The sequence below is a fragment of the Abramis brama genome (genome assembly GCF_963993115.1).
Source record: "Abramis brama genome assembly, chromosome: 6".
NCBI classification, from domain to species: Eukaryota; Metazoa; Chordata; class Actinopteri; order Cypriniformes; family Leuciscidae; genus Abramis; species Abramis brama.
Genome location: NC_139968.1, coordinates 18,606,627 through 18,623,779, shown reverse-complemented (window position 1 = coordinate 18,623,779; position 17,153 = coordinate 18,606,627). Strand labels below are relative to the sequence as shown.

Genomic DNA, 17,153 nt, shown 5'->3' with positions numbered 1-17,153 from the left:
CGTCCTTGCTGTGAACGGACCCACATAAAATGTGCGAACATACATAAAATGTCTGACTATTTGACAGATATTAAGAAATACATGCTCTAAGAAACAAACAAACAAATCGCCACGATCGCAGCTCTCTGCCAATAGTGTGAGTTTTGGGCGGGACTACCAGATTTTTCGACCAATAACAGATGGGGGAGTGTTTGCAAAACATGTTTAAATGCAAACATCTTTGAAATTCGGTTTGTTGACACTAGGCTATAGACCTTATATGCGCCAGAGAAACGAGGGCGCCGACATCTTTAGAATATTGTCTTTTAACTTCCGTTTTTGCGGTCACTCTGTATATTTCTATGGCATTTCTGTCCAGGAGTAATTAACTTTTGAAGAGGATTTACTTAATGTAAAGTTAACAAAAGTTATCATGAGGACTGTAATGTTTAAAGCAGATGACTTAACAAATGTAAGTCGACCGGGAAGATTTGAAAACGAGCCGTTCATTAATAAACACGCAGAATCGCTGTGAAAATACAGACCGGAAGCACGAGCGCAGCGCTGAAAAGAGGCGGAGCTACATAAGGTCTATACCATAAAAAAAAAGGTAGTTTATCATTACACTTTATGTTTTTAATTACAATCTAAAGGTGATCTGTTTGTGTTTCTTCCAAGAAGTCTAACAAAAAGAACAAACAAACAAAGACAAATAAATGGCTTACTTGAAAATAAACAAGACATAGCCTAAATATTGTAATAATTTCAGATTAGCCTGTATAACAAATATTGATTGTAGCCCCACATTTAAACCAAAATTTACATTTTATTATTAAAAACAAAAAAAAAACGTTTTTTTTTGTTTTTAAATTTTTGTTTCTAAGTGAATGTGATGAGCTCCAACTAAAGATTTAAAGAAAACTAACAAATATAAAACATCCCACTCCATGTAAACATAAATAGGCCTATTAGGCTAATAATCTCAGATTTTTAGATCATAATTTTGCGTGCATTTAAAACAAAGTTATTTCAAATGCAGTGTTTGTGCCTTAAAGTCCTAAAGGGAAAGAACTTGTAAAGTGGCTGTGAATAAAGCATTAAATATAAAGCCCTGCGCTCATTTTCTGCCCGTTACAAAACATCCAGCGTGGCCAATAGCATGTTAACATGCATAACGAGGAACCGCAGAGAACATTTGAGCATCTCTGAACTTATCTGCTATATTTAGTGTGAGCTGGAAGTGTTCAATTAGAGGCGAAACAGAGAAACACACTAATTACAGAGAGAATAAGGCCAGCTTCACATATATAACCTATAGGCTACTGGAGATACACGAGAGGCTGATTCTGATACTTTTACAGAAATAAACAAACCTACAATAGGCCTATATGTTCAAAGAGGGAAACATCCGTCACAAATGTTGCACGGAAGATGGTATGATAATTGCACGGCTGGGTGGAGTTACACGTGACAGCTGAATGCAAATGTTGCTCCGCAGATTCACTGATGATTTATTTAAAGGGAATTTCCCTCTGTGACCCGTACAGACAGCGAAACCCGCTCGTCTTCACCTCGTGCTGCCCTTTATAATCTTCACAAGCGTTAGCACTTATTTACAGTTAAAGGTCAAAATTAAACCCCATAATTAGATAATATCAAGGAGTGAAAAATGATATTTTGATACGCTATATCAAATAGCATTTTTAATTTTCATCTTTAAAGTGTAAAAGCAAAATTATATATATATATATATATATATATATATATATATATATATATATAATGTGTGTGTGTGTGTGTATATAATCTTTAAATTCTCCTTTCATATAACAATTCACCTACAATTGGCCTCTGGATTTGGGCCTATACTAAAATGATTTTAAGAATGTATATAGGCATGTTTTTTTTGTTTTTTTTATTCCAGTGTGTTATGAGAAGACAATCGTTTCTATCTCCTGAATCACTGCAGGGCCATTGATGCCCTATTTTTATTTTACCGAGTTAAAGGGGAAAATGAAATGAAGAGAGACAAATAGTTTTTCAGAGACCTCAGTCAACAAAACCATACTTTCAGTTAAAAAAAAAAAAAAAAAAAAAAAAAAATTCTCCCCCCTTACACTATATTTTGAGGTTTTTTTTAAACAAGTAAAACTATTTTCTTTATACTCTCATTCACATTTATATTAAAATATTATTAAATGCATACATGTAAATGCATTCACAAATCATATTAAAATATTATGTGACAATAACTCACATATTTACCAGTCTATCATCACAAAGTAATTTGTATTTAAAATGTATAGCCATTATTCATACTAGAAAAAGCGTGATGGAAGTCTGTTGTAGTCGCTTCTTTGTTGGCAAGCGCCATCTTGTGGCTCATGTTTGTATTACAAAGGTTTGTTTTAAGGCATATTACGCTGGTTTTACATTAGCCTATGATTTTTCTAGGCCAATTTTGACAGAAACGGGTGAAATAAACCATAAAGAGGGTGCATCAGCACTGGTGTTGCTCGTGTTATCCCCCCACCTGGCTTATAATGAATTAAAACACAACAGTCGTATTGTTCAAGCTATCTTTTATTGTTTTTGTTAAGTTACATCTGCTTAAAATGAAACGAGTATTGAGCGATTGGGGAAAAAACAGTGAAATGAAAGATAGTTTGATGACAGCCATGTAGTGCAAAGTCATAATTCTTTGCCTTTTTTTTCAACGCTCTCGAACATAATTTAGATGCAATAAGATTGTGCTTTGATATAATTTCCATACTAGAACACTAACATAAAAAATATCGTTTGTAAGGTCTTATTTTACATTACATTCAAAAACGCAATTTGATAGCCTAAAAATCAATTCATAAAGCAAAACTTTTACACGTGAATAAACATTATCGATATGCACACATTTCACACAAAACACCATCATTATACAGAAAGTTTCTAAAATAAAAACAACGAAACTTGAGGCAGAAACGTAAGTTGTAATGGATCCGTCTGATCCGACCTGAATTCTCAATGTACAGTCAAACTTTAATGTAAAACAAGAAATCAAAAGCATAACAACACTAGTTAAAAAATGATCTTTCCGAGACACTTGGTGTCAAATGCAGAGCAAACGTTTGAGCCTCTAAACCTCTGCAGTGGCCGCAGGGCCGTTGGTGGTGCCCTCGGTTGTTGTGGTTTTCTCGCTGTCTCCCTCTGCTGGTGAAGCCGCTGCAGTGCTGCTCTCCGAGGCTTGCTGTTCACTGCTCTCCGGGGCTTTGCTCTCCGGGGCTTTGCTTTCCGGGGCTTTGCTCTCCTCGGCTTTGCTCTCCGGGGCTTTGCTCTCCTCCTCCGCCTTCTTCTGCTCAGCAACATCTTTGCTGTTGGGCTCGGTGAGGAGCGCCGTCGTTTCGTTGATGATCTGCGCGGTGTCGTTTGCAGTTGGTGTCTTTACGGTGCCGTTCTGCACCGGGAAAGCGCCCTCTATAGCCGTGTAGAGGAACTGATACTGCTCCTGTGGAGAGAGAGGTGACAAATACTTGAGCATTTTGAACGAGCAGCAAAAGATACAGTCTGTTCATTGATCGTTGAAGAACTTTTGTGAGATATACGTTTGTAAACTACACTTGAAACCTCTTTAAAGCACTCTTTTAACATTTAGCAACGGTTAGCAAAGATATACAGTTTGAATTAGCCCAGGCTAAAATATGAACGTGATACATAGAACAAGATTACATATGGTAATGAAAGACACCATTATAACAATTTTCAGTGTGAAAACTAAACTTTTATAGTAATTTCTGAAACATATCTGTATTTTAAGGAAGTCCATTCCGGTTGCAGAGTAAAAATAAAAAGGTAGCCTAATTGTGAGATGAATATTAAAATTGAAACAAATTGGACTTCGGTAAAATTCCATTGAGGAAAAATTGCAATTGGTGCAATTGTGAGATAAAGTCATTCTTCTATTGTTTTTATTTACGAAGCAAGAACTTACGAATGTTTCCACCATTCCCTGCCTCTCCTTGCGCAAGTTTTTGATCTCTTGGAAGACGTCCACCAACTTTTCTGTCAATGCGTTGTCCATGAGATTCCATAAGGCACAGAAGATTCCAGTGCGCGACGATCCATTGCTGGGAAAAAAAAAGAGGAAATTTTAAAATGCATTCATCCATCCATCTGGGAAAGAAAAGTCTCTGGGATTGGGACTTACTTGCAGTGCACCACTATAGGGATATTCCGGTTCTTTCTGCTGTTGTCATAATTGCCGTTCTCTCTGATGTTCTTCATCATCTCTATTAACTCCTGAGCGTTCTCTGGAAGTTCACTTCTCCATTTCAGGAACTGGTACTGATCCACCTTCAAGACCTCGTTCTTCTGTTATAGGATCCAAGATGGATCAGTTACTTCATACGTATCAGAAAACATGTCTGCAGTTAATGACGACAGATATTCATGCCGAGGACGAGGACTTTGGTTACCTTTGAGGACTGTATTTCCAGGTGCCGTCTGACGTAGGTTGGGAAGCTTTCTGTCTTTTTCACCTCAATTTCCATCTCTCCGAACACTTTCTTTTCATCCCCCCAGTACTGACTGCAAAAATCCTGGAAAAAATACAGATATGGCCTGAAAAACTGGGCAGATATCTATCTATCTATCTATCTATCTATCTATCTATCTATCTATCTATCTATCTATCTATCTATCTATCTATCTATCTATCTATCTATCTATCTATCATCTATCTATCTATCTATCTATCTATCTATCCATCCATCCATCCATCCATCCATCCATCCTATCTATCATCTATCTATCTGCCTGTCTGTCTGTCTGTCTCTGTGTGTGTGTGTGTGTGTGTGTTTGTCTTTCTGGTATTGTGGGAGGTCGTACCTTGCCGTCCTCTTGGCAGTCGGTGAGCATGACCAGTGTTTTAGCCTGTTGCTGATACAGCATGAGCAGGAACTCTTCTGTTGTGTTCGGTAAAGGCCCCTGTGCAGCGATCAGACTCTTATGACACCAGTAGCCCTGTTGGAAAGCAATAACAAGCATATTTGGTTAAGTTTAACATTATTATCACTTCCTTCGATGTCAACTATTAGGTATTAGGCTGGCATTTCCTTTTCTCATAATTGTATATAACTAAGTCACAAATATAAAATAATGAAATAAAGCTTTTTATTTAAAAAAAAAAAAAAAAATTCATTACAGTTAAGCACATTTTATCTTCCATTCTAATTACTATAATTACAAAAAATGATATATTAGATAATATAAAGTCAAGGGAATCAAGTTTTGTACACTAATGAATGAAGCGTTGATGTATTCATTAGATTCTTCCTCCTCATCTGATGAATACTCATCCTCATCCTCAGGGTCACTGGTCTGGTTGCCATCAATGTCCAGTCTAAACAGGACTCGATTAAAGTCATCTGCAACAGAAATGTTTGCTGGTTACTCAGATTGTTGTTCATTTATAATGAATAAATAATGTGGGTGTATCTGCACTGTAAATGTGATGTATAATGCTGTAACTAGGATCTGCACATCAATAAAGTTGGTGTTGATCACTCACATGGGATAACAGACGAGTAGCGGTTTTTCTTCTTGTTGTCCTCGCTGCTTCCTGTGTTGAATGTTCTCCAGTTTTTAAATTTGGGGAGTCCCTTTAGAAAAACAACAAGAACACATGCTGCGTTAATAATCTAATACACACACAGAACACTTCAGTGTCCATAACCAGGTGACAATCATAGGAGGACAAACCTGGAACTCCATTTCAAGCAAAGTGGGTTCACTTCCATCTTTCTTTCTGAGGGTGCTGAGCTCTGAGTGGAATTCAGACAATGAGAGCTCTGTGTCTCCAAACTGGTTGTGTTCTATCAGAGCGGTGTGGATCAGTATGTACTGGGCCTGAAACAATCAACAACACACACACTTAAATATCAATTAACCAAATGTAAAGCAAAGTGTGCTACAAAAGATTTTTTTTTTGTCAGGTTTTGTCACCAAAACAATCCAATTTTGCCAGACTTAACTGATATGTATGGTTTAATACATATTTTTTTTGAAGTGTAAAATAAATCATGTTTAAAAATACAATTATTAAACATTTGGCCAGACTTAGATTTCTTTATAGATAAAGAAAATTAAATAAGCAAACATGTATGTTATGGCGTAATTAATATTTTTTGTAAAGCAAAAATTTGAAATGCTTAAGGGTTAGTTCACCCAAAAATTTGGGTTATAGTTATAGAAGATCTTTTTGATGAAATCTGAGAGCTTTCTGTCCCCTCATTGACAGCCTACGCATCTACCGCTTTGATGCTTCAAAAAGTTCATAAAGAGATTGTAAAACTAATTCATATGAATTGAGTGGTTTAGTCCAAATTTTCTGAAGAGACTCGATCACTTTTGTATGATTAACAGATTGAATTTTGGCTTTTATTCACATATTAACATTCATCAACTCACAGTTATAGTAAACGGAAGCTCAAGCATGTTCACTTGATGTGTGAGAACCAATGAGGTTCATTCTCGTGTTACGCAGCACGTTTGAGCTTCTGCAAGAACCAATGAGGTTCATTCTCGTGTTACGCAGCACGTTTGAGCTTCAGCAAGAACCAGTGAGGTTCATTCTCATGTTACGCATCACGTTTGAGCTTCTGCAAGAACCAATGAGGTTAATTCTCGTGTTACGCATCACGTTTGAGCTTCTGCAAGAACCAATGAGGTTCATTCTCGTGTTACGCAGCACGTTTGAGCTTCAGCAAGAACCAATGAGGTTCATTCTCGTGTTATGCAGCACGTTTGAGCTTCTGCAAGAACCAATGAGGTTAATTCTCGTGTTACGCATCACGTTTGAGCTTCTGCAAGAACCAATGAGGTTCATTCTCGTGTTACGCAGCACGTTTGAGCTTCAGCAAGAACCAGTGAGGTTCATTCTCATGTTACGCATCACGTTTGAGCTTCTGCAAGAACCAATGAGGTTAATTCTCGTGTTACGCAGCACATTTGAGCTTCTGCAAGAACCAATGAGGTTCATTCTCGTGTTACGCAGCACGTTTGAGCTTCAGCAAGAACCAATGAGGTTCATTCTCGTGTTACGCAGCACGTTTGAGCTTCAGCAAGAACCAATGAGGTTCATTCTCGTGTTACGCAGCACGTTTGAGCTTCTGCGAGAACCAATGAGGTTCATTCTCGTGTTACGCATCACGTTTGAGCTTCTGCAAGAACCAATGAGGTTCATTCTCGTGTTACGCAGCACATTTGAGCTTCTGCAAGAACCAATGAGGTTCATTCTCGTGTTACGCAGCACGTTTGAGCTTCAGCAAGAACCAATGAGGTTCATTCTCGTGTTACGCAGCACGTTTGAGCTTCAGCAAGAACCAATGAGGTTCATTCTCGTGTTACGCAGCACGTTTGAGCTTCTGCGAGAACCAATGAGGTTCATTCTCGTGTTACGCATCACGTTTGAGCTTCTGCAAGAACCAATGAGGTTCATTCTCATGTTACGCAGCACGTTTGAGCTTCTGCAAGAACCAGTGAGGTTCATTCTCATGTTACGCATCACGTTTGAGCTTCTGCAAGAACCAATGAGGTTAATTCTCGTGTTACGCAGCACGTTTGAGCTTCTGCAAGAACCAGTGAGGTTCATTCTCATGTTACGCATCACATTTGAGCTTCTGCAAGAACCAATGAGGTTCATTCTCGTGTTACGCAGCACGTTTGAGCTTCAGCAAGAACCAATGAGGTTCATTCTCGTGTTACGCAGCACGTTTGAGCTTCAGCAAGAACCAATGAGGTTCATTCTCGTGTTACGCAGCACGTTTGAGCTTCTGCGAGAACCAATGAGGTTCATTCTCGTGTTACGCATCACGTTTGAGCTTCTGCAAGAACCAATGAGGTTCATTCTCGTGTTACGCAGCACGTTTGAGCTTCAGCAAGAACCAGTGAGGTTCATTCTCATGTTACGCATCACGTTTGAGCTTCTGCAAGAACCAATGAGGTTAATTCTCGTGTTACGCAGCACATTTGAGCTTCTGCAAGAACCAATGAGGTTCATTCTCGTGTTACGCAGCACGTTTGAGCTTCAGCAAGAACCAATGAGGTTCATTCTCGTGTTACGCAGCACGTTTGAGCTTCAGCAAGAACCAATGAGGTTCATTCTCGTGTTACGCAGCACGTTTGAGCTTCTGCGAGAACCAATGAGGTTCATTCTCGTGTTACGCATCACGTTTGAGCTTCTGCAAGAACCAATGAGGTTCATTCTCGTGTTACGCAGCACGTTTGAGCTTCTGCAAGAACCAATGAGGTTCATTCTTGTGTTACGCAGCACGTTTGAGCTTCTACAAGAACCAATGAGGTTCATTCTTGTGTTACGCAGCACATTTGAGCTTCTGCAAGAACCAGTGAGGTTCATTCTCGTGTTACGCAGCAAGTTCGAGCTTCTGCAAGAACATGAGGTTCATTCTCGTGTTACGTAGCTCATTTAAACTTCTGCAAGAACCAATGAGGTTCATTCTGTTAAACTTCTGCAAGAACCAATCGGCAAAGTGGTAGTTGCGCAGACTGTCAATAAAGGAACAGAAATGACTCAGGTTTGGAACAACATGAGGATGAGTAAATTATGACATTTGTTTTCATTTTTAGTTGAACTAACCCAAATTAATGAATTTAAAATATAAAACTTAGATACTGTATACTGTATATCACTGTAAATCAAAATGCAATTTTTGCATGTTCTCTAAAAATTAAGCCCAAGTTAGGTTTATCATTTAGTTTTAAAGTTAATATGACCAAATTGAGCTTTTTGTTTTTAATATCACTTCCCCCCCCCTGCAGTCTCACTCACCTCCACTTGAACCATGAGGCAACGCTGGCGACGTAGTTTCGCTACATATCCGTAGATGTCCACTCTTCCCTCCGCCTCGAGACTTTCAATCATTGCGTCAATGCCAATATACGTTCCTGTGCGGCCAACACCTGCACTATAGATGATACGCCAACATTCGTCAACTCCAACTGACCCTTTAGACAAATACCTTTTTAATAGGTAGTAATGTCTACGGTCCCGTCTTACCTGCAGTGGACCACGATAGGCCCGCTGAAGAAGTTCTTGAAGGAGTTGACTCTTCTCCTGAGCTTCAGAAGCAGGCTGGGGTCTTGGGGCACTCCGTGGTCAGGCCAGCTGATGAACTGGATATGAGTGACCTCTCTTTCTGGGGCTTTCTCTCGCTTCTGTACACACACACACACACACTTTATTAAATTTAAAACCGTCTGAATAAAGCATGTAAGAATGACCAGACCACACACACTTACATTGGCCAGGACCAGATTGCGAATGATATAATCAGGGCAGTGTTCCTCAGATCGGATTTTCACGACAAAATCTTCGAAAATCTCAGTCTCTCTGTCCAGAGATGGCCAGTACTGAGCGCATTTGATCTGAGAGGACAAACAAGCAGCAGTCAGTGGAAATAATTCACTTTCAGGGTCTCTATGATGAAGATTGATGCTAAAAAACAATGTCAATCAGAAATAAACTGAGACTGAAGCAAAAGCTGAAATAAAATATAAATATTAGATTATTAGAAATGTTGTCTTGGTAACTGAATGAATGAATAAATAAATAAATATTCACTTTAAGTACTAAAATTAAACTAAAACTAAAGTAAAATACGTAAAGTAAAAAAATTTTTTTAAACTAAAATTAAAATAAAAATATTAATAAATACTTTAATAGTAATTAAAAAACACTAGACCAAACGCAAGCACTTACCTTGTTTCCTTCCTCACAACGGGTGACCATGACAATAATGGATGACTTTTGCTCCCAAACCATTCGCCAGAAATCATCAATAGTCTCATCCTTGGGTCCTGGAAAATACGTCCAACAAAAATTAAATGTAGCCATTATTTAAACTTCATATGGCAGTCAATTGTTACATTTAATAATCTAATTTGTGGGCTTAAACAATTTCGCTGCATTTTATGTTTGCCAAGCAAAAGTGATATTGAATGTTGGGTCAAAGTGAGCGTTCATAGGCCGCTTTGAATGGGCCTCAGCAAATCACAATCTAGAATCACTATTTACAATTTTTTTAATAAGAGGATTTATACCTTGGGCTGCAATGTATTTCTTTGGCTCTCGATATCCCTGTATGGGAAGAAGAAAGAATTTTATAAATTATAAACTCAGAAATTGTGAAAGTGATTCTTGAAATATGTGTGTTTATATGACATCACCTCGATAAAGCTGGCATTGATGTAGTCACGTTCACCTCCAGTTACGAGAGGAACGCGATTATAGTCATCTGCAAACCCATGCATAAAACAATAAATTCTCAGACTGAAAACTACTCAAGGAATTGTGGGTAATAGATGTTTTTATGAATATGTGAGTGATATTTACATGGCAGAATGTCAACGTAGCGGTTCTTGGAGTGGTTTTCCTGTTTCTTTGCCTCTTTGATGGTGTAATTGGAGAAAATTCGGGGAATGCTCTGAGGAGAAGCAGAATCTGAATGCATTTCTCATTATATTTAAACAGAAGTAGCAGATACTATAGATTTATCATATAAAGAATCACCTGAAACTCATCCATAAACAGACGACTCTCATCTGCGATCTTGGTCTTGTAAGCCTCGATTAAATGGTCTCTGTAGATGGGCTCAACTGGACGCAGGGGTTCTATGAGAGCAGACGGAAAACCAAAAAGTTATTCTCAAATCAATTCACTTTCAAAATACACTGAATTGACTTTGATAGGAGCTAATAACATACGTGTGAGAAGAATCTCTTCATCTTCAGGACTCCTGTAGTGAGAAATTCCATCGGAAACAGATTCATATTTATGCTAAGGTTGATACTATAATGATTTTATATCAATCAAAAATAATACATTTGATAACTGACCGTTTTCTTTTGAGCAGGAAAATTTTGTACAACACAAAAAGGAGGGCAAGTGACGTCACAACGATGAGGAACGTCAAGAATCCGATGACAGCCTTATCGTCATCTGAGAGGGGAACACACCACTTCAGTTATTCTGCCCATATAACTATATTTATAACATTTTGTTATTGTAAACAAATGAATACTTTTTATGTTTTTTATCAAATTTTATTTGATAACATATCTAAAAAAGCAAATAATATTATAGATATGTAAGAGTAAGAAAAGGTTGTACTTACAGCTAGTGGATTCTTTAATTGTAACAGTGGTCGTGTTATCGTTACCATTTTTGGCTGTAATCTGAATTTAATTGAATGAATAAATGAATTAATAAATGTGAAACACAAATTAAAACATTGTAAATGTCATTCAGGCTGCAGCAAATAATAAATAAATAAATACCTCAAAAGTATATTCTGTGAGGTAGTGAAGTTTGTCAAAATTAAATGAACAGCTGTTTTGGTCTTCTATTTTTCCTTCAGATTTGCCGTTATTCTTAATTTCAGCTGTATATGTTCCTTTAGGTCCATTCCACCAGCCTTTTAGCCAGTTCGTGCAGTCCAGAGTAAAAGAATTGTGAGAAACTTTCTTAAGGTTATGCTTTGGATTTTTCGTTTCAAAAATGGGATCTATTAAAATACAGAAAAAGAACAGTGTATATGTGATGGGAAATTGATAATTTGATAAGATGTCTTTATTTCCGATTAGATTATATTCTCTATGACATTTCTCCAGTTATGGATTTAAAAAATTGCCCGTTATTGGTACTTCCAGGAAATCCAATAATCTGTTGAACTATAAGATAAAAACCCAAAGCAGTCATAAAACCACAAAATAAACAATAATTGGATTCGTAAATATGATTTAAGCATTAATAGCAAAAATACATAGTATGATCTATTTTCTGAAACAACACATAACATTTCTTTCAATCAGGGCAAAATATATCAAGAAAGCACTGTTAGTGACGACTATCACTGGATAATCAAATAAAATATTAATAATTGGGAAAAAAAGGGGTCGCTCACATAACAGGCAGTAATCTGTCATATTTTGTGACGTTTTGGTCTTCTTTTTTGGCATCACACTTTCTAATATAGTTTACATTATGTAGGACATAAACCTGCATATAAACTGTATGTTTCTTTACATATAAATATCCAGAAGTTCAAATTATGAAATAAATATTTAAAAATGTTACACTTACTGTCTGAAAGTGTTGTTATGTGATGAGAGATGTTATATGTCACCAAGTGACCTTGGTACGGTGTTTCGATACTGGGTTTGGCCATAATATTGCATGTGTAGTTATTATATGGATGTAATTCTTTAGTTTTGTAGATTATGAGATTGGATGAATCACGTGTAATGGGCCGTTGGCCTGAAAAGGTAAAAGGAAGACATGTGCACTGTCAACTGATTGATAAATGCATTGAAGTCCTCAGAATATTTAAATGGATAGTGTTCCACAAACAAAACTGCAGCATTCATTTATTTGGATTAACATGAGTGTGAGTAAACAATTATAGGATTTTTATTTGTGAGTGACTATTTCGTTAAACATCATTTCAAAATCTAATTTCAGTGATACTGAATTGGTACTATAGGGGAAAAAAAGGTTTATAACTACCGTTTTTACAAGAGCCTGAAAATTTTAATTTAATGCCAGAGCAATTTTCTCCAAGGGAAAATTCCCAACTGATCTCAGTTGACTTGCTGGTCACTGAAAGTACTTTAGTTTTGTTTGTAACATCTGTAAAAGAGAAAACAGAATTCAGGATCAAAGCAAAACATGAAGCATGAGACCGTGACATATGTAGCTGGATATTTCTTCAACTAAGGGCACTTTATGACCCAGATGTTTACAGATTTTTTTTTTTTTTTTTTAAGTTTATTTGTAAATCACCCAAAAAAATTGACTATTGTTTTTTCATGCCTTCAACATTTATTTTCAAATGTGGTAGAAAATGTATAGATTTTGTTATAAACTTGTGCATTGTTTACCAACTAGACAACAGTTTCAGAGAAGAGCTTAATATGTGATATTATTTAAAAAAATAATAATATCTCTCTTGCAAAGAATATATTTTTATTGTGCATCATTTCCAGTCAAGCTATAATTTCGCCAAATTATGCAAAATAATATTAAATTATTATTTTATTGTGTGTATTTTGGATGCATAAAATGATAGCTGTGAAATTATCCTTTGCAAGACAGTCGGACATTTTATACCAAAAATGTTTAAAACGCCTAAAATGTCACTTCCACCACAGAATGCTATTAAACACACAATTTGACGTGGTGGAAATGATCTTGACTTTAAGAAAACTATACACTGTTTGGAATTGTTAGTGTACACATAAAATAAACTAGTAAACTATTGTTTTATAAATCCACAGGGACCATAGTTGAAGAAACAGCAACATAAATAAAATTAATAAAGCAAATACAGTATGTTTTGTAAGTCATAGCATTATTGTGAAATATTTGCAGGTGTGGGGAGCCATAGTCAGCAACTCACCACAACTGATGTTAATTAGGATTTGATTGCTTTCAATGGGCCTATTGTAATATTTGTATTTTCCAGTGCAGTTGTACATTTTGGAAGGTTCCAAAAACACACTGGTCTTCAAACTATAATTCTTAAGAATCTTAGATTTGCCTGAAAAAGTAGGAAGAGAAAACTCAATCTTTAGTGTTTATGCATCAATGTGAATTTGATTTTCTTTTAAATACATTATTCATTAGCAGCATACATTTTTTATTTTTTTTAAAACACTGTCATTACTTACCAATGCACTGAACCTGCAATCCACTATCTTGACATTTTTCAGGTTTATTACTCCACATAAACTCAGTGGGAATCGTTTTATTGAAGGTTATTTCAGGTTTGACTAAAACAACAACACCACATATTAAGTGAATTAAAATAAGTATCTTGTCCCCCATTCACTAGTGTAAATCATGTAGCCACAAACTTGTATCTTTCTATCTATATCATAATGCATTTTTTTCCATGGAAGAGTTATTATAATGTAAATACATAATGTAAATGTTAAGTAATCATAATTATCAAATACACAAACAAAAATAATACATTTGTATATAAATGTACTCTAACACATACTCTTGAAATCCAAATCAAAATTTATAGTTTGTTTATTTTCTGTTTAATTGATCAAATTCTCACCTGGGGGCATCTGGACGTTCATTGTGTAGCTGCATGTGTCAAGTTCAAAGGAAATGTTCTTATTTTTGCAGGAGTTTTCATTTGTTATATTAAAACATTTTGTCAGATTCCATTTGCCATCCTCAAAACACACTTCCACTTCACCCACAAGTTTTGCAGAATGGTTTCTACTTTCATTGACTAAAAAGAAAAAGAATTTACAAGGAATCAGAGACATTAAAATATATTTTTTGAGGTCAGTGTACAATATGTCCCATCTGAGCTTGCTGTTTGAGTATGTTTTAACTGCCAGTGTAAAACACTTACCACTGGAAGTAAAAGTCAGGTCTCCATTGGGTTTGCAGTCATTTACACTGACAGTGTACTTAGTGCATGGTTTTAACCATCCAAACGGTATTTCAACAGTAGAAATGTTGGATGCTTTTCCGATCTCCCTTGTACTGTTCTTATACATCAAGGTGACTGTGTACGTTTGGTTAGGGGAGCCAAAGATATTCACCACGTGATATCTTTCTCCAGCTCCACTCTTCGTAAGGCTGTATTCACCTGTATGAAAGTGTGTAGGAACATTCACAAATTGATAACTATATGTCCTGAACAACACAATCACAGCTGATTTCATACAACAGGTGCCATAAACAAACACTCACATTTCTTTGGGTCTTCTGTGATACCTGATAAAAGCACATATTTACAAGTTAATCATGGAATTTGATCACAATAAGCAGTAATGATTTGTACAGAGCGCACAGATAGCGTGGTGTTACCCATGGTGGTACGGCTGGTGAGTGGGGGTGAGGTTGAGCTGGATTGAGTGGAGGTGAGAGGTATGGTGCTGTTTGCAGGTGAGGAGGTCACGTTCCCTGAATCTTGTTGAGGTGGTAAGTGACAATAAAAGAGTTAAAACTCGCTGACCAGGATACTGAAGTACTGCAAACTCATTTAGCTCACTCTATTGCTTCACACAAATAAATGCATTAATATACAGCATTGCTAAATTATAGTGAATAAGCACTGATTCTGAATTGTTACCTTGTTGTTTTTGTAATATGATTTGTGTATTACTTTATGTACTTCTCAAACACATGGATATTACATTGACACAGATTCAATAAAATGTTTATCTTATAAATACTCCAGTATGGAATATATGGACGTTGGACATTAGTGGCGACCCAATCTATTTTTTATTTTTTATTATTACTACAAAATGCACAAACTCAACTCAACAATATGGCATTATATTTAAGCATAATAACCTGAAGAAAAACTGATAAATTGGTGAAAAAAGAAATTAAATGTAATGTTAAATACAGTGTTACCTGCAGTGGAACTGGTGTTTTGTTGATGTGTGGAGGTGAGTGAGGGTGAGATTGATGTGCTTTTCTGTTTTTCATCTTTAACAGTAGCCTCTAAATGATTGATAATGGTTATTAGATCAAATATTTATCATATAAATACTTTTACACAGTCCTGTATGAGATGCAAGAATGTTGCACATCATGTGGTGACCCAACATACTCTGCATAAGTTCAACAATATGCTAACTGATTTACATGATATAGACTGAAGAAAAACAGATTCAATGAAATGTTTATCTTATAAATACTCCAGTATGGAATATATGGACGTTGGACATTAGTGGCGACCCAATCTAGTACCAGATTCTTTTATATAATTTTTTATTTATTTTTTATTACTACAAAATGCACAAACTCAACTCAACAATATGGCATAATATTTAAGCATAATAACCTGAAGAAAAACTGATAAATTGGTGAAAAAAGAAAATATAAATGTAATGTTAAATACAGTGTTACCTGCAGTGGAACTGGTGTTTTGTTGTTGCGTGGAGGTGAGTGAGGGTGAGATTGATGTGCTTTTCTGTTTTTCATCTTTAACAGTAGCCTCTAAATTATTGATAATGGATATTACATCAAATGTTTATCATTTAAATACTTTTACAGTCTAGTATGGAATATAAGGAAGGTGGACATCATGCGGTGACCCAACATAGTACCCGATTCTTTTATTTTTAAATGTCTTTAAAGGGACTATGTGTAGCTTTTTAGGTATTTTATTATCTAAAATCAATATTTTTATTAATAAATATGCCCTCAATGGTGTACAAATACTTATGCCAATGATCAGACTAATCCTCGTAAACAAAGAATTTATTATCTTTATATATATGGGACGGGTAAGTCCACGGAGGCTTCCATGTAGTTCCGCCATCTTGAAAAACTATAATAGCAGAGAGGGACAAAAAGTACTAGGCCAACGCGTTTCCACAGCGCGTTTTCGTTCAGAACCAGCGTCACGTGACTGAAGCCAGCAGAAGCGGAGGAGCAGAGCAGTGAGAGGCGCTTGTCACTGCCGCGGCAAGTTTAAAAGGCTGCACTGCACGGTTATTTATACACCGTTCATTCATACATATGCTGAGTCACAGGATGAGTCCTCGTCGTCGAAAAAGTCCAAAATCGACCGTAAAAGGAAACGTCACTGGAGATTACAAAAACAAGAGTTAATGTCGGGACAGCCAATGCAGGAGAAAGCTTTCAAAAGAGACGCTGAAGTTGCCTGCTTTCTTCTCGACAGGTAAGTCAATGTTACGGTCTTAATTACAAGCTTTTTTTTCATTGCTTGGTTGTGTACTTTATTATATAGACAGTAGAACATTTATAGTTAAAAGTTAAACAGGCTCTTTGATGAATAGCAGCTATTGAGTAAAGTAACGTTAGAGAAGGCTCTGATGATGATGATGATGATATCTAACAATGCACGTACTTCAAAAAATATAACGAGTAAAGATGGCATTACTACTAATTACCATAGTTAATGTTTTTCACAGTCAGTAATTCATACTGTAGCATTCTTTTTTTCGTCGTTTCAAGTTTCAGTTTGTTTTAAATAACAAACCTGTTCACCCGAAGAAAAACTGGAAGTGCTATTATAAGACATCCTGTCATAGCTTTTTAGTACATAACGGCTACCGTAGATGCAACGCGCATTTGAAAAAGTGAGGCGCTGGAGAGCATT

The 17,153-nt window shown here is 36.3% G+C and overlaps 1 protein-coding gene across 9 annotated transcripts in view; it reads right to left on the bottom strand.

Moving 5' to 3' along the window:
• Nucleotides 1–2,544: 2,544 nt before the first annotated feature.
• The window catches only part of ptprc (protein tyrosine phosphatase receptor type C), a 42,213-nt gene continuing 27,604 nt past the window's right edge, over nucleotides 2,545–17,153 (bottom strand). For 6 of the 9 annotated variants that reach the window (XM_084116350.1, XM_084116352.1, XM_084116351.1 and 3 more), the window contains 28 exons: nucleotides 14,882–14,983; nucleotides 14,765–14,788; nucleotides 14,421–14,660; nucleotides 14,115–14,294; nucleotides 13,717–13,818; nucleotides 13,446–13,586; nucleotides 12,554–12,676; nucleotides 12,131–12,304; nucleotides 11,326–11,552; nucleotides 11,163–11,223; nucleotides 10,885–10,987; nucleotides 10,753–10,784; nucleotides 10,559–10,659; nucleotides 10,382–10,472; nucleotides 10,216–10,283; nucleotides 10,090–10,126; nucleotides 9,749–9,846; nucleotides 9,289–9,414; nucleotides 9,047–9,204; nucleotides 8,819–8,954; nucleotides 5,731–5,877; nucleotides 5,540–5,630; nucleotides 5,266–5,396; nucleotides 4,858–4,992; nucleotides 4,446–4,568; nucleotides 4,178–4,341; nucleotides 3,962–4,097; nucleotides 2,545–3,478 (listed from right to left, as the gene is read on the bottom strand). In XM_084116350.1, the coding sequence (XP_083972476.1) occupies nucleotides 3,110–3,478; nucleotides 3,962–4,097; nucleotides 4,178–4,341; nucleotides 4,446–4,568; nucleotides 4,858–4,992; nucleotides 5,266–5,396; nucleotides 5,540–5,630; nucleotides 5,731–5,877; nucleotides 8,819–8,954; nucleotides 9,047–9,204; nucleotides 9,289–9,414; nucleotides 9,749–9,846; nucleotides 10,090–10,126; nucleotides 10,216–10,283; nucleotides 10,382–10,472; nucleotides 10,559–10,659; nucleotides 10,753–10,784; nucleotides 10,885–10,987; nucleotides 11,163–11,223; nucleotides 11,326–11,552; nucleotides 12,131–12,304; nucleotides 12,554–12,676; nucleotides 13,446–13,586; nucleotides 13,717–13,818; nucleotides 14,115–14,294; nucleotides 14,421–14,660; nucleotides 14,765–14,788; nucleotides 14,882–14,983 (3,620 nt within the window). In that variant the 3' untranslated portion in view covers nucleotides 2,545–3,109. The remainder of the gene's footprint in view (nucleotides 3,479–3,961; nucleotides 4,098–4,177; nucleotides 4,342–4,445; nucleotides 4,569–4,857; nucleotides 4,993–5,265; nucleotides 5,397–5,539; nucleotides 5,631–5,730; nucleotides 5,878–8,818; nucleotides 8,955–9,046; nucleotides 9,205–9,288; nucleotides 9,415–9,748; nucleotides 9,847–10,089; nucleotides 10,127–10,215; nucleotides 10,284–10,381; nucleotides 10,473–10,558; nucleotides 10,660–10,752; nucleotides 10,785–10,884; nucleotides 10,988–11,162; nucleotides 11,224–11,325; nucleotides 11,553–12,130; nucleotides 12,305–12,553; nucleotides 12,677–13,445; nucleotides 13,587–13,716; nucleotides 13,819–14,114; nucleotides 14,295–14,420; nucleotides 14,661–14,764; nucleotides 14,789–14,881; nucleotides 14,984–17,153) is intronic. The other 3 variants (XM_084116356.1, XM_084116357.1, XM_084116358.1) reach the window with 1 other exon arrangement.